The sequence below is a fragment of the Propithecus coquereli genome, unplaced genomic scaffold (assembly GCF_000956105.1).
Source record: "Propithecus coquereli isolate 6110/MARCELLA unplaced genomic scaffold, Pcoq_1.0 Scaffold111, whole genome shotgun sequence".
Classification (NCBI taxonomy): Eukaryota; Metazoa; Chordata; class Mammalia; order Primates; family Indriidae; genus Propithecus; species Propithecus coquereli.
In genome coordinates this window covers 845,141-869,329 of record NW_012135081.1, presented here as the reverse complement: position 1 = coordinate 869,329, position 24,189 = coordinate 845,141, and the positions used below count along the sequence as shown (strand labels likewise).

The window sequence follows — 24,189 nt, the reverse complement described above, 5'->3', positions numbered from 1 at the left end:
CATGCACGTCATCAGGTGGAGGCGGAAGCCCTGACACCCTTGTCTGGCAGGAAGAGAACTATCCTGCCAGGCCCAGTCGTGCCCCCTTGGCAAGTGGCTCCCACGCACAGGTTTCTTGTGGGAGTGCTGGAACCTGGGGGACTTCCCCTTCCTCATCTCATCCCCCTAAAGAAGCAGAGAAGGCTGCAGCCACTATCCAGAGAGTGCCACCCAAAGCTCTAGGCAGGAGAATGTGGCCTGTGGTCAGATCTGCTTCACACTGGTGCCATCCATTCCATACTCTGGGGTCCACCTTTCCCAAGGATCTAGAGTTGGACCAGATCCCTGATGTACTTCTTCCATGCTTTAGGTAGGGTTCCCAAAGGGGGTGACTTTGCTCAGTCTTTGAAACCCAGAGGGGACCAAGCATTTTCTTACCAGTTCACCCGGTAGGGAAGTGTGAGCCACAGCACTGATAGTGGTGGCTGAGGGAGGAAGTTGGTATAGACAGGATGCAAAGTCTGCCACAATAGTGACAGGCTGCCCCTCCCCACTCCAGCAGCTTTCTTCCAGGGGAGACAACAGAAAACTATTTTCATGGCACAGACGGGAGAAATGGTCAGATGGCAGCAATGTGCACAGAGCCAGGACCAGTCCCGAGGACTGTTTCTGCTCAGTTCTGTCTTGGCTTCAGCTGGCCACAGTTAGGCTGGAGACCTGCTCTGGGCCTGCCTTCGACTGTTGGGGCCCTGTTTTGTTGAGGCCTCCTGCTTCCATCCTGCCATCCACACAGACATGCTGCCCAGTTCCAGAGAGAACATTCCAGGCTTGCATTTGTTCATCTTGCCATCCGTACCACATTGGTTGTAGGGAAAACTTGGTTAGCCCCTCTTTCCTATGGAAATTCAGGCAGATTCATGGGGCAGCAGAAAGCACGGGGAGCGGTTCGATGTGGTGGTCTTTTCCCTTCTTTTCTTATCTCACTTGCCCCACTTCTGTAGTCCTGAATTCTTCCGTTTGTAAACTCCAACCAGAGACCTCAACCCTACTTTCTTTTTTGAGCCATAGTGACCCTGTTTCTAGCCAGTAGCTGGGCCCAAATCTTGGAACTGGGAGCTCTTACCCATAGGTTTGTCATCACCTTACTCCCCGCTAGGTGCATGTTGGGAGTTGGAGACAGTAAGAATAGACACAGCCCTCTAGGAGCTAGATGAGCTTACAGGTGGTTTAATAGTGTGTGTGAGATAAGTACGTTAAATGGATAGTGTTGCAGAAATAAATGATGTTTAAGAATTTTCTTTTGGTTCCTTAGAAAGCGGAGGACCCCCTCCCAGGATTCTTTTGCTTCTGGAATAATGCAGGGCCTATGTGACTCCTCAGGGACCCTGGGTGCACATGATTCACGTCCCCAGAGATGAGGATGTCAAGGAGTGGGCAGGGGTAAGCCAAGTGGCATGCTTGGGTCACCAGGGAGTTAGAGCTGAACTTGGAACAGTAGGTAAAGGAGAGAAAGATGAGAGGAAGGCCTTCCAGGTGGCTGGCAGTGTGCTGGGGGAAGAGGCTGCATCTGTGGGAAGTCATGCAGGTTATCAGACAGCTGTGACACTTCGGGTGGGGGATCATATTTGATTCAGGAGTGGGGGGGGAGGCAGGTGTAGTGGTCCGATTAAAGTGTCAGAGGGCTAGGCATGGTGGCTCATGCCTGTAATCCTGGCACTCTGGGAGGCCGAGATGGGAGGATTGCTTGAGGTTAGGAGTTTGAGATCAGCCTGAGCAAGAGCGAGACCTCATCTCTACAAAAAATAGAAGAATTAGCCAGGTGTGGTGGTGCATGCCTGTAGTCCCAGCTACTCAGGAGGCTGAGGCAGGAGGATCGCTTCAGCCCAGGAGTTTGAGGTTGCAGTGAGCTACCGCTCAGTCACAGTACAGTGACACCACTGCACTCCAGCCCAGGCAACAGAGCGAGACTCTATCTCAAAAAAAAAAAAAAAAAAAGTGTCAGACTGCCGTTAGAGGCAAGGGCTGTGACCTGGAACAAAGGCAGCCAGACTGATGAGCAGACAGGCTTGGCTGGGTGGGGATAAAGGCGGGAAGGTGTCCTGGCATGGTAGCCATGGCGGGGCTGCATGGATGCCTTTGGCTTCACTCACTCACTTGCTCACACTTTATTTGTTATTCATTCACCAAACAGTAGTGAATAAAATAAAATGACTCCTGGTCTTGTCCTTCAGTGTCCTATGTCAGAGTGTTTCAACAAGGGGTCAGGACACTTTGCTGTGTCTTAATTAATTGGGAGGTGTGTTGTAAGTAATTTGCTACTAATAATTAAAGTCCTTGATTTTTGTGAATTTTTTCATAAAAAAATTTGAGCAGTTATCTTTATGCTGATGTCCATCTATCACTTGTATGCTGATTTGGGGAGGAGGGGTAGAGTTGCAGCATCTACAGAGGCTGTGGGTGGCTAAGGATTCACCCATGGAAATGTGTGGCACAGGAAAGTCATGGGGGAAAGGTGAATTGAAAAAAAATTGCTGCTTTAAACTGGTGGTTTTCAAATTTTTTGACCCATCTCATGTTAAGAAGTACATTTTATAGCATGACCTATGTGTATGACATATATGTGTATATGTACATAAAATATAAAAGAAACATGCTTCATGAAACATTTATATTTCATACTTGTGATGAATTCTGGTATTTTCTATTCTATTTTAATCTGCTCATGTCCATTTAAAATAAAGTTAATCTTGATACACTAAATTGAATTCACAACCTGTGGTTTGGAAAATGTTGCTCTACCAAACTCAACTGAATAGGAAGGCAGAACTGTCCCGCTTTTCCAAGCCTCCCTTCTCGGCAACAGAATGTCAGGTGAAGTCTGAGGGCCCGGGAGAGGGAAAGGTATGGGCATGTGGCCTTTCTCTCCTCCAGGTGGGTGGTGGTTTCAGCCCTGTTGACTCAGATTCTCTCCTCAGAGCTCCATGAACCTGCCTCCCGACAAGGCCCGGCTCCTGCGGCAGTATGACAACGAGAAGAAGTGGGATCTGATCTGTGACCAGGTACGGGGTTTGGGAAAGGGCAGAAAGGTGAGGAGTGTGTCTTGGGCTGGACAAGGCAGCAGGGCTGAAGGCATTGACTGCAGCCCTGAGTCCCTTGAGGAACCCTGGCCTGGACTTGGCCTCAGTCTGTGCTCACTTTCTGTTCCAAGAGGACTCTCATGACAGAGACAGAGCTGGTAGGCCACGTTCCCCTGTAGCTCCTGCCAAGCCCTGTCTTGATTTCTACCAGTGGGCAGCGGCATGAAGGTGGTTTGTGTAGGTCTGGAGTGTAGGGTCGGTCGGCTGTGGAGTTTGGTGGTTTTCCCAGCAGAGCCTGTGTCTGCCTTTCCCCAGTTAGGGCTGTGCCCGGCAGGGTATTCCAAAGGACCGTTCATCTGTTACTCTTCCCCAGACCTGGCACATAGCAGGGTGTTTCTCGTTACTACAGGCCTTTAGGATTGAGAAGCCCCAGTTCCTCTGTTCCCAGATCTCAGAACAGCCAAGAACCGGAAGCTCTCCCTGCATGGTAGTGTTTAGAGCTGGAGGAGAATAGAGATCGTTGCTCAGAATCGAGATCTTCTAACACCTACGACCTGGCTCTTTCCCCTGTACACATATGAAGATCACAAGTCATAAGTCTGTGAACTCAGACAGGCCTGTCTGCAGGGCTGGGAGAGTTGGCTTTTGCTTCCTTATCTCTTGAAAGGTATGGAAGTACCTGGCACAGAGTGTGGGCTGTGTGTGTACGCAGCACTTTGCCATGGAGGCTTTATCATGAACAATGTTATTCTTTCTTTTCAAGCCCTGAACAAAATCATAATAGCTAACGATTATTGAGTGCTTATTATGGACCAATACTGTACATATACTGAAATATCTCATTTCATCCTCGCAAAAACCCTCCGAGGAGGGCACTGTTGGATTTTATAGGTGAAGAATCCAGGGCTCAGCAACTTGCCTAACGCTGGTGAGTGATGGAGCCAGGGCGGGGCTCGGGCCAGCAGATGCCAAGTCTGTGCTAGCGGTTCTGTTCCGTGGCCTCCCCGGGGCACGCTGCTTGACCCGAGCTGGGATTTTGTTTCAGAGATCCTAGACCTAGTCCAAGTCCCTTCCTCTCCAGCTGAGACCCATGTCCTTGTGTTCTGCAGTAGGAGAGGCTGGTTAGCACCTGCTTGGGGTTTGGAGAATAGTAGCCCTTTGGTATTAAGGCTCTTTAATTGATAATCTCTCAGTCTTTTCTAGGTCACATAATTTCAGCTCTTTCTCAAACCTTTCTTTTTTTCTTTCATTTATTTTTAGGTTCTATCTTCTAACATTCTATCATTATACCATTCTCCTGGATCTTTTCCAGCCCCTCCACCCCCAGCTCTTCAGATAGCTTACTGGTGATGGCCCTTATAGGGCCAGAGTGCTTAGAGATTTTCCCTGAGTTTCTTAGTAAGTTGAAGGGATTGGGCCAACATAGAGAGGACCCGGTCTTATGCCTGTGTAGAAGGGGATTGAGGGATTGCCTTGCTGAAAGTAGCTGTCAGCATTTGAGGTTGCTTTGGATTGTTGGGGTTTGGGGCCTGGGCAAGAAGCAGAAAGTGTGTTTGCAGCCCTGAGCTGTGTCTATGCTGCAAAACCAGGCCAGTCCTGACTGCAGGGTTCAGGGCTGAGAAAGCTGGACTCTGTGAGGCCAAGCACCTCTCCCCTTGGCCGTTCTGATCCCTGTCCATCAGTTGGCCAGGCAGTGAGCAGCCTTTCCCAACCATATCTTTATTTTGGGTACTGTTCACAGATCTGTAATCCCTGCATCTTCTTAGCAAGCAGCAGGCCCTTAAAATAACTTTTGACATAGAAAAATATTTTAGGCTCAGGGAGCACTAATTGGAGGAGAAGATGTCAACAGATGGGAAACACCTGGGGATAATATGTCATAGAAGGGTTTGGGTGATGTTTAGAGCCTGGTGACAACTTTGGGAGGCTGTCCCCTCCCACTGAACACTATGAGTGCCCCACTTCTCAGGGTAGTCGTCGGGTATCTGGGCGTGTATGTGTGTACACGTATGCATGTTTCCCTTGCAGGAACGATTCCAGGTGAAGAATCCTCCCCACACTTACATCCAGAAACTCCAGAGCTTCTTGGACCCCAGTGTAACTCGGAAGGTGAAGTATGGGGCAGAGAGGCCCCGTCTTGCTGCCCTCAATAGTCCTGTGGGGATTGGGAGCAACCTTTGACTTGTGGCTCAGAATCTGTTTCTGAGCAATGGGAGTTGCGTTTCTGGGTTCTGCGGCCAGGGGCCCGGAGTGGCTGGCCAGTGACTGAGGGGGAGTCTGTAACTGCTCTCTTGTATCCCTTCCTTTTCCTTTTCTACCCTTTTTGTTTGTACTGTAAAGTTGGATTGGGGGCCCTCCATCAGTGACAGAAAATTCCATGTTTACAGAAGTTCAGGAGGAGAGTGCAGGAGTCAACCAAAGTACTAAGAGAGCTGGAGATCTCACTTCGCACCAACCACATTGGGTGAGTTGGATCTGGCCACTGAGGCCTCCTAACCTGGCCCCGGGTGGTTGGTGGCTGTACAGGATCTGGTGTCTTCTGAGGATGGCTTGTCCTTCATGCTCCCTGCCACAGGGCAGAGTTGCCTCTTGAATGGCTTCTGGCTTTCCAGAGCTTCAGACTGTTCCTTTTCTGGCTTTTCCTCCCTCTCAGCCCTGCCAGCTGCTGACTGGATGCTTCTGGCAAGCCGGGGGCCTCTCGTGGGGTCCTCAGCCTGTGGCTTTGAGTGGGAGACATTCCCACAGCAGCTGAGACTGGAGTCTGCCTGTGGCCTGGTGCTAGGCCAAGCGAGGCCCAGAGAAGGCGGGGGCGGGGAGGGCAACATACAGCAACTGAGACCTCGTTCCTATTTGGTAACTTTGTGGACTTTTTGGTGCCCAGGGCATTATTTGCTTGTTTGAGAAATGACAATCTTAGTTCATGAGCAGAAGCAGCTTCCTGAAATACCAAGAAAGAAGATGCGAGGCAGAAGGGCAGGAGCTGAACGTTTTCTGGATTCACAGGCTGGTGTTGCCAACCCATCGACAGGGCCCCTAGGAGCTGTGTCTTTCTTTCCAATCTCTGCCTGTGGAACCAGGAACTACTGAACAGGCAGAGGGCTAATGGCGTGAGGTACAGCAAAAGAGGGCAGTGGCCTTAGTTTTATGAAACCATAACCAGCAAGGGTACGTGTAGTGAAAGTGAGAGAGAGAGAGAAAGAGCGTGTGTGTGTGTGCGTGCACACGCACGTGTACACATGCAGAGAGGACAGTGAGGGACACCTGACGTAGAACTGCAGACAGGATCATGGACCTGGCAGGGGCCTGGCATGCATGTCAAGCTTACAGGAGTGAGGAGCGGAGCCCGGGCTGGGGTGGGGAGTTCCTGGTCTTCCTGAGAGTAGGGTGAAAAGAGCCAAATGACATATCAGCCTTTCCCCTCCTGTCACAGCAGCCACCTACTTGTCCACCCCCAGGGTGAGCCTGCCTGGAGCTGTTTAGAGGGAAGGGACACCGGCATGTAGCCAGCTGCGGCAGCAGTCACAAGGGAAATGGCATAGGAGAGAACAGGAAAGGGATGGTTCCTGGCCTTGGGAGTTGTGCTCTGGTGGCTTCCATATCTCATCTGTGAACCAGACATTGCAAGCCAAGCCTCTGGGAAAGGTGTGGTCAAGCCCCCACCTTTGTATGGTAAATCCTTCATGGAAGGACAAACTGGCAGAGGCTTCTCAGTTGCCCTGCGTGTGAGGGCAAGAGTGACGCCGATGGCAGCCCCAAGCACCACCTGCCACCCCGTGTTCCTCCACAGAGCCCTTCTTTTCCTTTCAGCCCTTCTGTCTTCTGCCTTAAGTCCTGCTGTAGTCGGGGTGAGGATGAGGTCTGCTCTTCTTGGGAGACAGCCACAGAGCAGTGTGTGACTGTCCCTTCTGCCTGCCCCCTCTACCTGCTGCCTGCCCCTCTGGCTGCTAGCCAGGAGCTAGGGCCAGAGCAGCATGGTTCCCAGGCCCAGGGCCTCTTTGCAGCTGGCACACAAGTTAGAGGTCTGAACCTGGTCCTTGGTTCCCAGGGGATAGCTTAGTGCCTGGCATTTTAGGAAGCGCTGCCATCTAAACTGAGGCTTCTCTGGGTAGAGTTATGTGCAAGGGCCAGCGTCCTTCCTGGATCTCCGAGCAGGAAGAGTTTGTCAGACTGTCAGGCTGGCGTGTGGTGCTTCAGGGTGATAGGAACCCAGGGCAAGGTGGGGAGTGGAGTGTCCTGTGTTGGTCATAACCAGGGCCCGCAGAAGCTGGGTGTGCAGGGGCAGCAGACAGGAGCTCAGGCTCTGGAGTGGGGCGGGCTGGGAAGTGGGATTCCAGAGCCTCTCCAGCTCCTCCTCTCTCCCTGATTTGTATTGGCTTCTCCGCCTTGCCTAAGTGCCCTTTAACCTCTCCTCAAAGTGTCAAGATCCTGAAATAGCAGTACAGACTCAGACAGGAAATGAGAAGGGGGTGGGGAGCTGGAGAGCAGACAGACAGGAAACAGGAGGCCTGTCGGGCCCCCAGAGAGGAAGCTAACTTCAGGCAGCTCCAGTGTCAGTCAGCTTCAGCCAAAGCCTGCTGCCAAATCTCAGCCGGGCCTGTGCTCTGGCCCCCACGTCCCTCCGTAGCTTGGGGTGTGGCCGGCCGACATGGTGCTGGTTTTCTAGCTGTGGGAGCAGCTGCCCTGCAGGGCAGTTTGGGCACAGCTGGCCTGTAAAGACCCCCCAACATTCAGAAGGAGTAGAGCACTCTGGAGAGTAAGGGTTTCATACTGAGGGTTTTCCCTCTCCTGTGGAACGAGCCTGTCATGTAACAGTCCCCTAGATTCGCTCTTGAGTTTCATTCCAGGGATATGTCAGCCCAAAAGAATTGAAGGCAGAAGGGTGAAAATGCCCTGACATTGTCCTTGGGGGCCTTCTCGTCTGCCTTCCTGCCTTCCTGACTGAGGGGCCCAAGTCCTCAGTCTGGCTGCAAGTGGTCACAGCCATTCTGGAGTTCCTTGAGTTTCTGATTGTTCCCCAAGCCTGTTCCAGTTCTACTGAACTTACTCTGACTAAACACAGAGCTCCTATACATCCCTGTTTGCTCACTGCTTCCCCAAACTCCTTCCCTGGGCATGGTGGAGAGCCCTTTGGCCCAGTGTGCCTCTATCCCAGAGCTGTCTTTGACCCTTCCTGCCTGTATCTAGGCTGAGACGTCAGTCAAGCACGACTCTGCACGTGGGCCTGTGGTGAATGTTCTTGATACCTCCCCAATTCTTCCAGCAAACACTGAGCACAGGCAATGCGGGGGGTACAGAAGATGACTGAGCCGGGGCACTGGCCCGTAAGGAGTGAGTGCCTGAAAGCTCGTTTGGCTGGAGCACTTTCTAGATGAAGTGCGAGGGATTTTGGAAGGGCCTGTACTTTCTCCATCCCTGGCTCCCCTGCCTAGGGGACATCTAGGCCGGTGATGTGACCATAAATGGATCTCTCATGTGTTTTGATCTTCAGAATTTTCCTAGCCTGGTGCTAGGTTCCAGAAGGATACAGGAGAAATTGGTGTTGGGTCAGAGACCCATCACCCTCCTCACCCTTGAGCCACTCTAGCAGATCCCCTTCACTGGGTTTCCTTTATCTGCAGGTGGGTGCGGGAGTTTCTGAATGATGAAAACAAAGGCCTGGATGTGCTGGTGGATTACCTGTCCTTTGCCCAGTGTTCTGTCATGTGAGTATCACCCTGGGGCTAAGGCTGGCGGCCAGTTGGTGAGTTCCACTCTGCTTTGATGAGGAGGGGTAAGAGTTCAACAGTGAAGATGGAAATGGGAATTGCAGAATGGGAGGGAGGAGCCAGGCAGCAGTGTGAAAGAGGACAGGCAGCCATGGGGGTGTCCAGGGACCAGTGAAGAGTGCCTGTTGGCTGGAGTAGAAGGTGCATTTGGGGAGCAAGAAGAGAGAGCTTTGGAAAGGTAGCTTGGAATCAGAACCCAGAGTATCCAAATGCCAGGCTGCAAGCAATCCAAGGAAATGGTCTGGCTTCTGGGAGAGATGCCTTGATGGGATTCATTGATCTTTGCAAAACTGAGTCTTCAAGAAGCAACTTTGGGTCTCCAGATGTGAGAGGGTTGCCCCTGGTCATTATTGAAGAACCCAGAAGAAGTGAACATGACCTTTTGACCTGAACAGAAAAATGAAGCATTGAGGAGACTTTTTCAAGCAGTCTGGGGGCTTGGAGGCATCCGGAAATGGGTTAGCACAGGAAAGACAGCATGGTGTCGTGGAAGGAGTGAGGGCTTTTGAGTCATACAGAACTGGATTTGGGTCTCAGTTCTGTCATTACTGTCTGACCTCAAGCAAGTTTATGTCGTCTTCTATGAAGGGCGATCCACATTCCAGGGTTGTTGTAAGGATTAGATGATGATGTGTGTTAAAGCACCCTAATATGTTTTGAACATTCTAGGTCTATACTGTGGTAGCAGCTTTATGGTTAATTTTATTATTTTTCAAGGTGGTTTACCCTACCATAATTACCTGAATACATGGAAAGAGGAATTATAATGATAACAAACATGGTGACCAACACATTCAGACTGATGCCCTAGGAAGGCCAGTCTTCCTGGTGTGCCCGTGGTTTTCCTAGTTTCCCCAGCATCCTCAGAAATCCCTCAGTCCTGAGGCTTGGCCCTAACCTAGACTCCACTGTTCCTATTACTGTCTTGCCCCCTTAGCCATTGTGCTCTGTCTAGCAGGTCTTGAGTGTCATCTCCTTTGGAGTCTGAACTAATGCCTTTCCTGTGTTTGGCTTCTCTGTCACCTTTTCCGGGTCATCTTCTTTTAAAACCAAGAGTGGCCCACTCCCCATTCTTTCCCTGTAGAAATCATACCCAGTGATCCTCCTAGCCCTTAAAAAACCACTCTTTTTATAGAAAGAAATGAAAAACATTTGCTGAAGTGTTTTTTTTTAAATTCAGAGCTTTTATACTAAAAAGATGGAGATCGTTTTTTCCAAATAAGCCTATCTCTCTTATTTGAAAAACAAACAAATCCCAGCTGCTCTAAACCAAGAATACACTGGAACCTCAGTATTGTAGTGTCCATGGCAGTACCGTTGACTGTTTTAAAAAGAAAGACTTTGGGAGGAAGAGAGAGAATGTGTGTTTGGGAAGGGTTGAGAAGAAGAGGGTGAGGCCAAATAGAGTTTGAGTGAAGGCATTTATTTGTAAACTGCCTACACCAGTGCTAGGTGATACAGTGCTATTATTGATGGAGGGAAGCCACCAGCAAGCTGTTTCCCTATGAGGAAGACTGCTCTAAGGTCTATAGGAGAGCCCATTAAACACCCCCCGATCGTCAACACTGCACTGCCTGCTCCCACTTCCTTCGGAACATGCTGGCATCTATGGATATCCCTTCATATTCCAGAAAGCCTCAGGCTCTGTGCCTTTGACCCTGGGGCTGTGCAAGTCTGAGCTCATTGGGGGAGAAGGGCCTGTGGCAGATGCTCCCTCAGTCCTTAGTGACCTACATGGGGGAAGAGGGCAGGACAGGAGAAGGGGACTGTTTCTCAGAGGGGTGTATCCTGAAGCGGGGATGTGTAAGAGAAGTCCCTGTGGGTTTGTGACCTCAGCTGTCCTCCTTGCCCTGGCCACAATCACAAACTGCTAGTGGTGGGAGACATCTGGTTCCAGAAGCAGTAAGTGAGAAACAGAGAAACCATCCCAACTCCTATAGGGGCTATACTGCAGGACCCCAGTCCACAATCTAAACCTGCGATGTCTTCCCCCAGGGAAGCCCAATGAGCATCTAGACCTAAAAAATCTAGAAAGCTCAAGTAGCCAGAACCATAGAGAACCTGGTCATGAAAACCCAGTGCTAGGACAGGGCAGTGTGGTGCCCCTCCTAAACATCAAGGACTATCCCACGCTGGGTTTGCCAGGACCCCACCTCTCCCTTCTGTTCAGTCCTGCCCAACCCAGAGCCAACTGGGCTCCCTCAGGGCACTGAGAGGCCATTTGGCCGCTGCTGTTTGCCAGCTAGCAAGACCTGCAGTTGTCCTGTTCCCTACCACTCCCTCTGAGGGGCAGCCTTCGCAGGGAGCCACAGCTTCTTGGAGATGTCCCATCAAGGCTTGGAGTATGCAAAGACTACCAGCTCCCCAGCTGTTTGGGGTAGCCATTCCTCCTGGAGTTGCCTGGCCAGTGGGGAGCAGTGGAGTTGGCCTCTGTCAGCGTCCCATCTCCTCAGATCCGCCTCCTGGTTGCTGCCTGTGCCTACTCTGCCCCTGTTCCATGTCGGTGGCTCTCCCGACCAGGATCGGGTCTCTGCTGCCCAGCTCTGCTTTCTGTCCTTGCTGCCCTTGCTTCTTGTTGCCCTAGAGGCCTGAAGGGTAGGGGCAGGCTCACCTGGTGGGGGCTTGGCACTGAATTTCTCCTATGTATGTGCCTCTGTGTGCGCACGTGTGTCCTTTCGTGCTCCAGGTTTGACTTTGAGGGTCTGGAGAGTGGTGACGATGGTGCATTTGACAAGCTCCGGTCCTGGAGCAGGTCAATCGAGGACCTGCAGCCGCCCAGTGCCCTGTCGGCCCCCTTCACCAACAGCCTCGCTCGCTCTGCGCGCCAGTCTGTGCTCCGGTATGTGTGCTCTCGCTCGCCCGCCTGTCCCCAGCCCCCGCCCCGTCTCCCGTCTCAGTACAGCGGTGAGTGCTCATGCTCCTCCCTCCACTCTCGCTTCCAGGCTCAGCTCTCTTGCCCTCTGCCTGCCAGTCTGTCTCTGGTCTGTCCTCTCTGTCTCCTTGACTCTGCCCAGCAGTCTGTCCTGGGTAAGTACACGGTCTTCGGCTGTGCCCACCCCCACCTGGGGTTCTGGCTGTCCCGGCTCCTCACCCCTCTCTGGGGCCCTTCCACTCCTCACTCTCGCTCTGCCATTCCTCCCGGGCCTCTCAAGCAGGGCACATCTCACACAGGTCCTTGGCCTTTGTTCTTCACCGGGTGGTCCAGCTCCTGCCCTCATTCTCTCTCCCTCTGGCTCTTCACTCTGCCCCGCCAGCTGCTCGGAGACCAGCTCCCCCAGCGTGCTTGCCCCTCCCCCTCCCCTTGCTTTTTCCTTCCAACCATTTCTATCCAAGACTGCAGCATGTTCATTTGTGTGCAGTGTCTTAAGAGCCACCCTATCTAGAGGTAGGCGGATGAACCGGATGACTTCTCAGAGACCCTTCCTCCTCAAGGCTTTCCTTTGGGTCTTGTGGCCCTTTCCTTGGTCTCTGTCTCTCATGGCCATGCTTTTCATTCAGTCTCCTTTGGGTTCTGTCCCTTGGACATTGTTCATCGTTCTAGTCATGCATGGGCAGATCTCATAATCACTTCTTCCTCTTTTCATGAAACATCATTGAGAGGGTGGAGGGGCAGTGCAAAGCCAGATGTAGCCCCCTGGCCTTCTTAGAGCCTGTGGGGATGTGCTCTGCCTTTTCGGGGACAGAAGTGGGATGAGAGCCAAGATGCTCCTGCCCCACAGATTGTGCAGAAGGTGCAGCAGCTGGAAGTGGAAAGAGGGAAGGCTGAGATGAACACCTTTCTGGAGCCATCTGGAGAAGTGGGAAGGCCTATACAACTACTGTTGTATTTTGAAGGATCTCTAGGGTTAGCACGGTTTGGGCACTAGGTATAAAGCTGGGATCCTGGGTAGTTGCTGACAAAGGCCTGTTCCAGGGAGGTGAAAACAGGCTGACCACCCTGCCTCCTGCACCCTGTCTCTCTTGGCTATTGGTACAAGGTTCTCTTTCCTCCTTTTTTGCTGCTGCTAAGGGGCAGCTTGCTGTCTGGGTGATGGTGAGCACTCCTAGACACTGCACCAGCAGCCCCAGCTCCCACCTGACTGCCTGGCCCGTCTCCCCCAGGTATAGCACTCTCCCTGGGCGCAGGGCCCTGAAGAACTCCCGCCTGGTGAGTCAGAAGGATGACGTCCACGTCTGTATCCTTTGTCTCAGAGCCATCATGAACTATCAGGTAAGGGGCGGCGCTAGCCATGGGTGTTCTACCTCTTCTGCCACATCTGCTGAAGAGCAGAGCTAGGAGGGCAGCAGCTTGTCAGAGACAGATTTGCTGGTGGGCCTGCAGTCAGGGTTGGCTGGGCGCTCCCTTCTCCACCATCAAGGTCCCCTTCTTCTGTCCTTTCCCTTGTAGTACGGATTCAACCTGGTCATGTCCCACCCCCATGCTGTCAATGAGATTGCACTCAGCCTCAACAACAAGAATCCAAGGTGCGTTCCTTCCTTCCCGTTCCTCCCGACTCTGCTCAGGGCTCTGGAGATACGGGCTCCCCATGTCCCTGACAAGAAATCCTGCCTGGATTTGGGTCCTGTCAGAGCCTTGCTTTGGCCCCCTCACCTCTGCTGGAGGAGAAATGCTCCTGGCTTCCCTTGTCTGCACAGCTCAGTGGGGGAGCAAGCCTGCCTGCTCCTGCCTTTTTCCCCAAACCCACCCTCCCCTACCATTGAGGCCATCTCCACTCTCCAAAGCTACTCCCCTGTCGTGGGAGTGAGCTGTGCGGTTGTCATCATGGGGAGCCAGAGTGTTATCTTCCTTCTTCACCCCTTAGGACCAAAGCCCTTGTCTTGGAGCTCCTGGCAGCTGTGTGTTTGGTGCGGGGAGGTCACGAAATCATCCTTGCTGCCTTTGACAATTTCAAAGAGGTCAGTCTGCTGTCTTCACGTGTGTGTATGTATGTGTTGGGGGAGAGACTGGGGAGCCAGGTAGGTAAGCACCATTTCCCATGGTCTCCAGTGATGTTTAACATCCCAGTGCTTGGCTAAGCAGCCTCCCCCATCCCTCATTTTTTTTTTTTTTTTTTTTTAAGAGACAGGATCTTGCTCTGTCACCCAGGTTAGAATACAGTGGTATAATCATAGCTCACTATAACATCAAACTCCTAGGTTAAGCAATTCTCCCACCTTAGCCTCCCGAGTAGCTAGGACTACAGGCATGCCACCACACCTGGATGGTATTTTATTCTTTGTATAGATGTGTCTTGCTGTGTTGCCCAGGCTGGTCTCAAACTCCTGGCCTCCAGCAGTCCTCCTTCCTCAGCCCCTCCAAAGTCCTAGGATTACAGGCATGACCCAGTGTGCACCTCCCCCACCCAATTGTCACAGTTTTTAAAAGCAAAACCAGAACTTCAGTCTTACTAGATTTTGTGATCTTGTGCTGGGAAACCTCCGACTGGCCAGCTATAGTCTGAGATAGCCGAGGGCTACAGTCCAGTGGTCCTAATCTGGTCATGCATCAGAATCACCTGCCTGAGGAGCTTCTTGCAAGTACAGATCCCTGTGTCCCATCCTGGACCCACTGCAGGGCTGGGTGTCTATACTTGAAGAGACTCCCCAGGTGGGAGTAGGATGCGATGAGCCCACTAGTAGAACCCAAAGCAGATGTGTTTGCAGTGGGAGAAGGTGTGCAAGGATGTTTCCTGGGTTGTTGGCTGTTATTGGTAAGGGGAAAGGTAGCTCCTATGTGGAATTTCCCCAGCCTCTGGGCCTGGCTCTGGAACCTCTATCTGCTTGAATAGGATTCTTCGACATCCAGCCACAGCTGCTGGTCCCACCCCTTCCTCTTCTTTGGACCTCTTCCCTGGCGTCCATTGTTCAAGCCAGGAAATGGCGCTTCCTCCGTGAAGCCCAGAGGCTCACAAGAGCCTCTGGACCCCTCTCAGAGAGGGCTTTCCTGCACACTGGCCCCTCCCCTACGTCCCCACTAGGACCTCAGCCTCCTGCCTCAGCCAGGACCTGCCTCCCTTCCTCCTTCCTTCCCTCCTTCCTTCAGTAACTTAGAAGCATCAGATCCCTGTGTTTCTTGGCCTATGCCCAGAGGTACCTAAAGGCCGGCCTAAGGGCACAGGCTTTACTGAGTTCCCTCAGCCAGTGGTGGGAGCCAGAGACCCCGAACCAGATTTCAGGTCCCAGGTTTTCTTTTATAGTGTCCAGAATGGCCCATTTTATAGATAGAGTTGTGATTAAACTTTGTCTGAACCAGTGCTTTGCTGTGACATTCCTGGGATTCAGAGGCTTGAGTTCTGCATGGGGCAGATCTTTTCACTGAGAAAGTTTGCTCATACAGGTGTGCAAGGAGCTACACCGCTTTGAGAAGCTGATGGAGTATTTCCGAAATGAGGACAGCAACATCGACTTCATGGTGAGGAACTGAGCCTGGGTCAGGCACACACCCAGCAGTGCTGTGCCCTACTCAAGAACAGGGGCCAGGCCAACAGCATATCTTTTTGTTGTTCTTGTTGTTTTGAGACAGAGTTTCTCTCTGTTGCCCAGGCTAGAGTGCCATAGCATCAGCCTAGCTCACTTTAACCTCAAACTCCTGGGCTCAACCAATCCTCCTACCTCAGCCTCCTGAGTAGCTGGGACTACAGGCGTGTGCCACAATGCCAGGCTAATTTTCCTATTTTTAATAGAGAGGGCATCTCGCTCTTGCTCAGGCTAGTCTCGAACTCCTGGCCTCAAGTGATCCTCCCGCCTCAGCCTCCCAGAGTGCTAGGATTACAGGCATGAGCCACCACGCTTGGCCCCAACAGCTTATCTTGATGTTCCATGTGGAATCCAGAATGATTCTCTCTACTCATAAATGCTCCTTGTCCACCCACACACCCCAGAGAGCTCTTAGAAACTTCAGGACAATGTCATTTCTGTATCTCAGATCTAACTTCTTCTTTTCTGAGCACCTTTTGTCCTTGATTTCGATCCTATTTGAACTGCCTTCTGTTTCCTAAGCTCTTCCTCTAACTTCTCTTCCCCTCAGTCCAGTGTCTGCAGCTAGGTCGGGTTGTCTCAAGAAATACCTGCTGAGGTACAAAGGAAATCGGATCGCTGTGTCTTCATTTACATCTGTTTTTCATGTAATTTACTTGTCTTTATACGCTGAATGTGAAATTTGACCTTTTTTGAAGTTAAAACACTCTTATTACCCCATAAAGACTTAACTTTTTTTTTTGAGACAGGGTCTTGCTCTGTCGCCCAGGCTAGAGTACAGTGGCATCATCATAGCTCACTGTAACCTCAAACTCCTGAGCTCAAGTGATCCTCCCACCTTGGCCTCCCAGAGTGCTAGGATTACAGGCATGAGCCACCACACCTGGCTAATTTTTCAATTTTTTGTAGAGACAGGGTCTTGCTATGTTGCTCAGGCTGGTCTTGAACTCCTGGGCTCAAGCCATCCTCCCGCACTGGCCTCCCGAGGTGCTAGGATTACAGGTGTGAGCCACCACACCTGGCCTTAAACTTAACTTTTTTATTCACTCCTTTTGATTATCCAGCTGATGATAATGTTCTAACAGCCGCCTATCCTCCCTGTGTCTTGCTCTGCTTTCTGTCTCTGCCTCGCTGGGCTGCTTCTCCTCCAGGTGGCCTGCATGCAGTTCATCAACATTGTGGTGCACTCCGTGGAGGACATGAACTTCCGAGTCCACCTGCAGTATGAGTTTACCAAGCTGGGTCTAGAGGAGTTCCTTCAGGTGAGCTGTTTGGGTGGATGAGGCGCTTTGGGGTAGAGGACCAGCTTAGCCATATCACAAAGGGTTTTTCTTTCACAAGTGCCTAGTCCTTGATGCTTCTGGAACCCTGCTTGTCTTCTGTGGCTTGATACTCAGGACCCCTTGCAGATGACTCCCCAGTCAGGCACCTCCAGGAGCAGGAAGTCCTTGGGTTTAACGCTCTAGGAAGTGATAGTGAAGGGTGAAGAGGACTAAATTTATCTCAGGAGGTTCCCCTGATCCTGTGCCTGCTTCCCCAGTTACCACTGTCTTTGCTCTTCCCCCAGAAGTCAAGGCACACAGAGAGCGAGAAGCTGCAGGTGCAGATTCAGGCATACCTGGACAACGTGTTTGACGTGGGGGGTTTGTTGGAGGATGCTGAGACCAAGAATGTAGCCCTGGAGAAGGTGGAGGAACTGGAGGAGCATGTGTCCCATGTAGGTGGTTCTCCTTGCCTGCCAGAGCCACTGGTGAGGGTAGGGGAAGATGGGGATGTCTGAATTCCAGGAATCCTGAGCTGACCCACTTACCTCCAGATTGAGCCCTGGGGAGACGTTAGCTCCAACCGGGGCTCTCTAGAGCATACTCTGGCTGGAGCTACTGAATCATCCACCGATTAGAACACACATTGACCTCCAGGGCTGGCATGACATGCATGGCCTTGGGCTTGAGAAAGTCAGAATGTGGCCATTTGCCTTGTATCTGTTGCTGTTTCACATGATATCAGAGCCCGGGCCTGTGAGTGGGATGTAGGGGAGCCTGACCTGACCACGCTGCTTTTGGGGCCCTGCATGGGGATGTTGGGCCCAGGTCATGTCTGGGGTTCAGGCTGTGCTGGGTGCCCAGGCCTTAGGGCCAGCCCCAAGCCTGCCCTTCTTGTCCTGCAGCTCACGGAGAAACTTCTGGACCTAGAGAATGAGAACATGATGCGGGTGGCGGAGCTAGAGAAGCAGCTCCTGCAGCGGGAGAAGGAACTAGAGAGCATCAAGGTGCGTGTGCTCTGGGGAAGGCAGTCCCTGGGCTCCAGGGCCTTGGGGTCTTGCTTTTATTTCTTCAGTCATGTCAAGTCCTCTAAGATTCAGATCTTGATTCACCCTTTAGGCTTTCAGATGATGATGATTTTACCCCATTTTTTACTTGGAGAGGGAAGCTGAAGCCAGAGTGAGCCAGAAATACCCAGAAAAGGGTGGGAGCAGATGGGGCCCTCACGGGCCCCTCTGGAGTCCCAGTCCAGGCTCCTCCCGCAGCCCACACTATTGGTTTTGTGCCCCTGCACCTCCACGTGCTTCCCCCAGCCGTGCCTCCCAAGCAGTCAGAGTAACGCAGGCGCTCTGCTGATTAGGATGTCCACCAGGTTTCCTAATTGAGCGAGCAGGGGCTCCTCATAGTTCAGTCTCTTCTCTGCCTTCTAATCTAACTCTTTGTTAGTGATAAAGTTGTGCTCCGACCCTACCTTTTCTTCCAGATTATAATGTATGCTAGCTCTGTGGAGCTCAGTATCTATCTGCCTAGCCCCTGCTAACCACTGTATGGGAAGCTGCGGAGGATACAGAGATGAGTGAGACAGGGTCTTGTCCATAGGGTCTTGTCCAGTTGAGCAATCATACAAGGCCAAACAAAAAAGCAAAATGAAGCCCAAAGGGCTATGGAGACAGCAGCTGTGTCAGACTGACAGTGGGTCAAGGCGAGTTTCACAGGGGCAACCTTTTCTCTGGCCTTGAGGGGCCTGTGCAGTGAGAATAGGCTGGAGCAGAGAGGAAGACACTCCAGGGTGCCAGAGAAGCAGGCCGGTTCTTCTGTTTGCCTCTGGTTCTGCTGCGTTGCAGCTTCCCCGTCCCCCTGACGTGGATTTCTGCCACTCTGAGCACCCTAATGGAGAGGATCCTTGGGTAGGACTTCTCAGTCCTAGGGGCAGTGACTACGGTGCCTTTAGCCCACTCTCCCCTTAATGGTGTTGTTTGCCCACAGGAGACATATGAGAACACGAACCACCAGGTGCACACCCTGAGGAGACTTATTAAAGAGAAGGAGGAGGCTTTCCAGCGCCGATGCCGCTTAGAGCCAAGTGCCCGGGGCCTGGAGTCCATGGGCAGTGAGGCCTTGGCCAGAGTAGGCCCCACGGAGCTGAGTGAGGGCATGCCACCCTCCGACCTGGACATCCTGGCTCCAGACCCAACCCCGGAGGAGGTCCTGCCTCTGCCTCCACCACCGGCTCCTCCCTTGCCCCCTCCACCTCCCCCATTACCAGGTAACCACGACTCCTATGGCCCCTGGGGGCTGGCAGGGGCAGTTTCACTGTGGGGACTAAAACCCTAGTCAGCAGTGTCTTCCTTAGAGAGAAGCTGGGACTATGGCATCATTTGAGGGCTGGAAGGATATAAAATCAGGGTCAGAGAGGGCTGAGGGAGGGCTAGAATCTGAGGGAGGCAAAAGTTACTAGCAAAGGGGTGCCCAAGGGCAAATGTGGACCTGTTTTAAGGATCATAAAGATTCCTTTGAAGACAGCCAAGGAGAAGGCTTAGACTATAGCAGGAAAGACTGGGTCAGAGACTAGCAAGAATTGCCCTGTCAAAGTTAGGCTTCCTGGGAGCAGCTTGAGCAGAGTTCTTAGAGCCTCCTTCTCTGAGAGTCTTTAAGGACTAGATTAGGGGGATAGGGGGTGGGTGCAGAGAGGAGGGCAGCCTGTGAAGTCTCTTGACCCCTTGGTCACTGTGCCATTTCTTCCCCCAGACAAGTGTCCCCCAGCCCCGCCTCTCCCTGGCACTGCTCCCTCTGTAGTATTGACGGTGGGCCTGTCAGGTGAGTGTCCCCTGGCTCTGGGCAGGGCTGGTGGGACCAGGGGAGTGTGTCCTTGGCCCCTGCCTCACTGATCCTCCTCCCAAACTAGCCATTCGAATTAAGAAACCTATCAAGACCAAGTTCCGGCTGCCTGTCTTCAACTGGACAGCACTGAAACCCAACCAGATCAGTGGCACTGTCTTCAGCGAACTTGATGATGAGAAAATCTTGGAGGTGACAGGGTCTGGGGCCCAGAGGGGTGGAGTTGGGGGCTGGGGACCAGGTTGTCCTTTGAGCACATCTAGCCTTGATAAAGCTCTCAGACAGGCTGGGACTAGGGTCAGCTCCATGAGCCCTTTATCCATGTATGTAACATACATTTCTAGTTTTGTCTTTACTTGTGTCTGTATGCATGAAACACGCCAGAGTGACAGAGCTCTGGGCCAATGCGGGGCAGGCTGCCAGGGGTTCTTGCAGTAGCATGAGGCCACAGCATTTTCCTGCTCATTTATCCTGCCAGGACCTGGACCTGGATAAGTTTGAAGAATTATTCAAGACAAAAGCCCAGGGCCCTGCCCTTGACCTCATCTGCTCCAAGAACAAGACAGCACAAAAGGCTGCTAGCAAGGTGACCCTGTTGGAAGCCAATCGTGCCAAGAACCTGGCCATCACCCTACGCAAGGCTGGCCGCTCAGCCGAGGAGATCTGCAGGGCCATTCACACGTGAGGCTCCCATTGACCTGGCCCTGGTCCACAGCCAGTTGGCAGTGCAGTTCTCTACCCAGGAGCCTGGCTTTCCCTAGATTTCAGGACTTCTGACAACTCCCTCACACCCCCCTCAGTCATCCACTGGCATGGCCAGAACTCATGCATCCAGGCTGTCGCCAGGCACTGTGTGAAGTGCTGGGAATTCAGCTCTGACCTTCACCCAAGGAGCACCTAGTGTAGTGGGAACAGTGCAGTAACACGGAGAGATACCACCAAGATGGCAGAGGTTCAGGCAGCTTTGGGAGAATAGGGAAGGCCACATGGCTGAGCCTGGTGATAGGGAAGGTCTCCCAGAGGAGGTGATGTCTCAACTGGGACCTGAGGGAAGTATACGAGTTAGCCCAGTTCAGGGCCTGGAGGGAGAAGGGTGGTGCCTTGGGCACTAAAAATGGCATCTGGCTTTAGTGTAGGGAGGAGACTAGGGGAGAAGGAAGAGAGGGGCAGAAGTCTGGCAGGCTGGGCCTCCTACGCCATGCACAGGTGTTTGGATTTCACCTAGGTACAGAGGGAAGACATTAAGGATTTTAAACAGCAGCATGGAATGTCCCCCAAGTATTGTCATTGCTGGTACTATGACAAATGAGGCAATGGGTCCTCTACCACTGGCTGTGTTCCGTGTTCAGACCCCTGCCCTGATCCTTCCAGGAGCAGGAGAATAAAAGGGATGAGGGAAAACATGGGCAGATGTGAGATCTGAGACGGTCCCTTCCTCCCGCACAGGTTTGACCTGCAGACACTACCTGTGGACTTCGTGGAGTGCCTGATGCGCTTCCTGCCCACAGAGGCAGAGGTGAAACTGCTGCGGCAGTATGAGCGGGAGCGGCAGCCCCTGGAGGAGCTGGCAGCTGAGGACCGCTTCATGCTGCTCTTCAGCAAGGTGGAGCGGCTCACCCAGCGAATGGCTGGTATGGCCTTCCTGGGCAACTTCCAGGATAACCTGCAGATGCTGACTCCGGTACAGCCCCAACCCAGCTCACAGTGCTGCCCCTCCACCTTCCACCTGCTAGCCACCTCCCCTGCCCAGCCAGTCCTTCCAGCCCCTCCCTGACTTTACCCAGTCTGGGGTTACTCAGGTGTTCGTCTCACCTTCCAGCAACTCAATGCCATCATCGCAGCCTCCGCGTCTGTCAAGTCCTCGCAGAAGCTGAAGCAGATGTTGGAGGTGGGGAGAGGTTGTAAACGGGGGTGCTAGTGGTTCCCAGGTCCTAGGTGGGGGCCTGGGGCTATATGGAGAGGAAGAAGGAGCCCTTGGGGCTTGGGCCTGACCTGCTCCCATGCATCTCTTGGCCAGATCATACTTGCGTTGGGGAATTACATGAACAGCAGCAAGCGGGGAGCTGTGTATGGCTTCAAGCTCCAGAGCCTGGATCTGGTAAGATGGCGGGGGCAGCACAGGCAGGCAGCCTGGGGCAGCAGTGGTGGAGCCAGAGTGCTTAGCCCTCCCATTCTGTCCTCACCCCTCTCCCAGCTGTTGGATACCAAGTCCACTGACCGCAAGATGACGCTGCTGCACTTTATTGCCTTGACGGTGAAGGAGAAATACCCAGACCTGGCTAACTTTTGGCACGAGCTGCACTTTGTGGAGAAGGCTGCGGCAGGTGAGGGGAACCTGGCCAAGTGGGCCTGCCCCTCGTGTCCAGCCCAGGACAATCCCAGGAAGCTGTGAGGAGAGGGAACGCTTGGGTCCATTTGTTTCTGCCTTATGTTATCTTCCGAGTACTTCAAAGCTTTCCGCTGGAGCCATGAGCAGGGGCCACTCAGAGGGAGGCTTCCTCCAGGCCCGGCCCAGCCCTTCCCAGCTAGGTGCAGTGGGAGCAGGAACAGGAAGGGGAGTTGGGGGCAGTGGCACTTTACTCCCAACTCCCTCAACACGGCCCTGGAGACTGTTCTACAGAGTATGTGAAGTGCTTCGAAAAACCATAAAGCCCTCTACAGACATAAGATAGCTGTTATTTCTGCCCCACCCACGAAAACTGTAGCAGGCCTGAGGCAGCTCCATTTTAGAGAGCAGCAGCCTCTATCTTGCCAGCCTTTGCTGCCTTGTTCTTTGGGATCATGAACTCACAGCCTGTTCCTTTGCCCTGTAAGGGCGCAGCTGGCTCCGTGTGCACCTCTCTATGTCCATACGGGTGTGAGAACCTGAGTGAGCCCATGCTGGTGGGGAGGGCAGAGTTTGCTAGAGCCCTGGGCTGGGAGGTGGGCATGCCAGGCCCTGAGTGGGCCTCAGCCAGGCCTCGCGTGACCACAGTGTCCCTGGAGAACGTGTTGCTGGATGTGAAGGAGCTGGGCCGGGGCATGGAGCTGATTCGGCGGGAGTGCAGCATTCATGACAACAGTGTCCTGCGGAGCTTCCTCAGCACCAATGAAGGCAAACTGGACAAGCTCCAGCGAGACGCCAAAACGGCTGAGGCGAGCATGGGGTGCAGGCGGGTGGGAGCAACCAGGGCCAAGGTGCCAGGGCCCCTCTAGGTGGCCGTAGTTCTGGTTCCTCAAGCAGCTGGCCAGCTGGCTGTGAGGTGAGAGAGGGCTTGCGGGTGGCAGGCAGCCACCTCTGGAAACATTAGGAGCCCCGGGTTCTCTCCAGCTCTTGGGCTTGGGTAGTTGGTTTTCCTCCTATGGCCCTGGGCTGCACTTTCCGCAGGCCTCCTGTCCCTGGTCCAGGAGCTGAGCTTCTTCCTGCCAGGTGACCCCTTCTGCCCACCCCTTCCCCAGGAAGCCTACAATGCAGTCGTGCGCTACTTTGGCGAGAGTCCCAAGACCACGCCACCTTCTGTGTTCTTCCCAGTCTTTGTCCGATTCATTCGTTCTTACAAGGTAAAGTGAAGCATTTAAAGAGGAGTTTGGCTCAGAGAAAACTGGTTGTCGGGGAGGAAGCCTGGGCTTCAAGTCTGGGCCTTTTCTGACTGTTCCTCTGAGTAAGGGGAGGGAGCAATGGAAGCTGCAGCAGACCTCTTAGCTGTGAACTGGTGGGTAGGGTGGGGGCCTTGGCCCTTCCTGTCATTGTTTGGGGCAGGAAGTACCCTCCAGAGGGTGGACACCTGGGGTCAGCTGGTCCTATTGCCACCCACTCTCCACCCTCAGAGTGAGCCCCTCCCCTCACAGCCTGTGTGAGCTTCACCCCCCACCCACCTTCCATGGCTCTTAGGAAGCAGAACAAGAGAACGAAGCCCGCAAGAAGCAGGAGGAGGTAATGCGGGAGAAGCAGCTGGCTCAGGAAGCCAAGAAACTGGATGCCAAGGTGGGTGGGACCAAGATAGGGGTCTGGAGGAAAACAGGGCAAAGGATTGGGGGCTGGGGGAACAGAGCTAGAGAGGAAATGAGAAACTGGAGTAGACAGACCAAGGGCCTGAGGACTAGGGTCCAGTGGGGAGGGGCTTTAAGAAGGTGATTCCTAGCAGTGCACATCCAGGGGTGTCCTTGGACTGCATCATGAGGCAGGAACCGGCCCCATGTTAGGTCAGTGACTTCCTTCCCTCTCCAAATCCTAGACCCCATCCCAGCGGAACAAGTGGCAACAGCAGGAGCTAATTGCAGAGTTGAGACGGCGCCAGGCCAAGGAGCACCGGCCTGTCTATGAGGGGAAGGATGGTACCATTGAGGACATCATCACAGGTGAGCCCCTTTTCCCTCCCTGGGATCTGGCAATCAGACCCAGCTTGCAAAGCTCAACCCAACCCCTTTGGGTCCTCTTCCTCCACATCCCCCATGAGGCCTGACAACCGTGTCTCTCTCCTGGGCCACAGTGCTGAAGAGTGTCCCTTTTACGGCCCGTACTGCCAAGCGGGGCTCACGCTTCTTCTGTGATGCAGCCCACCATGATGAGTCAAACTGTTAACCCCCAAGGCTGGGGCCCCTGACAGGTACCGGGCACCACAGCTGCCCCCTCTGCATGCCCCCCCTCCTGGACTCCTAGAGCCCACAGGCACCTCCTCTTTTGCATGACTACAGCCTCCCAGTGATGGGGACATGTTCTTCTCCTTGCATGCCCCATGCTCTGAGAAGAGTGGCTTCTCCCCTGCATGTACCAGGGTAGTGATCTCTCTCCCACTAACGCTGTCCTGGCTTCTACTAAGACTCAAGGGGTAA

At 53.1% G+C, this 24,189-nt stretch overlaps 1 protein-coding gene across 1 annotated transcript in view; it reads left to right on the top strand.

Moving 5' to 3' along the window:
* The window catches only part of FMNL3 (formin-like 3), a 49,183-nt gene that overhangs the window by 23,663 nt on the left and 1,331 nt on the right, over positions 1-24,189 (top strand). Inside the window, exons 2-25 of the mRNA XM_012654087.1 lie at positions 2,955-3,038; positions 5,085-5,165; positions 5,444-5,520; positions 8,675-8,758; positions 11,508-11,660; positions 12,923-13,031; positions 13,209-13,285; positions 13,624-13,717; positions 15,138-15,212; positions 16,429-16,539; positions 16,845-16,994; positions 17,445-17,546; positions 18,526-18,805; positions 19,288-19,356; positions 19,445-19,569; positions 19,856-20,058; positions 20,824-21,058; positions 21,197-21,265; positions 21,395-21,475; positions 21,572-21,701; positions 22,352-22,512; positions 22,816-22,917; positions 23,249-23,341; positions 23,592-23,715. Of these exons, the coding sequence (XP_012509541.1) occupies positions 2,955-3,038; positions 5,085-5,165; positions 5,444-5,520; positions 8,675-8,758; positions 11,508-11,660; positions 12,923-13,031; positions 13,209-13,285; positions 13,624-13,717; positions 15,138-15,212; positions 16,429-16,539; positions 16,845-16,994; positions 17,445-17,546; positions 18,526-18,805; positions 19,288-19,356; positions 19,445-19,569; positions 19,856-20,058; positions 20,824-21,058; positions 21,197-21,265; positions 21,395-21,475; positions 21,572-21,701; positions 22,352-22,512; positions 22,816-22,917; positions 23,249-23,341; positions 23,592-23,715 (2,869 nt within the window). The remainder of the gene's footprint in view (positions 1-2,954; positions 3,039-5,084; positions 5,166-5,443; positions 5,521-8,674; positions 8,759-11,507; positions 11,661-12,922; positions 13,032-13,208; positions 13,286-13,623; positions 13,718-15,137; positions 15,213-16,428; positions 16,540-16,844; positions 16,995-17,444; positions 17,547-18,525; positions 18,806-19,287; positions 19,357-19,444; positions 19,570-19,855; positions 20,059-20,823; positions 21,059-21,196; positions 21,266-21,394; positions 21,476-21,571; positions 21,702-22,351; positions 22,513-22,815; positions 22,918-23,248; positions 23,342-23,591; positions 23,716-24,189) is intronic.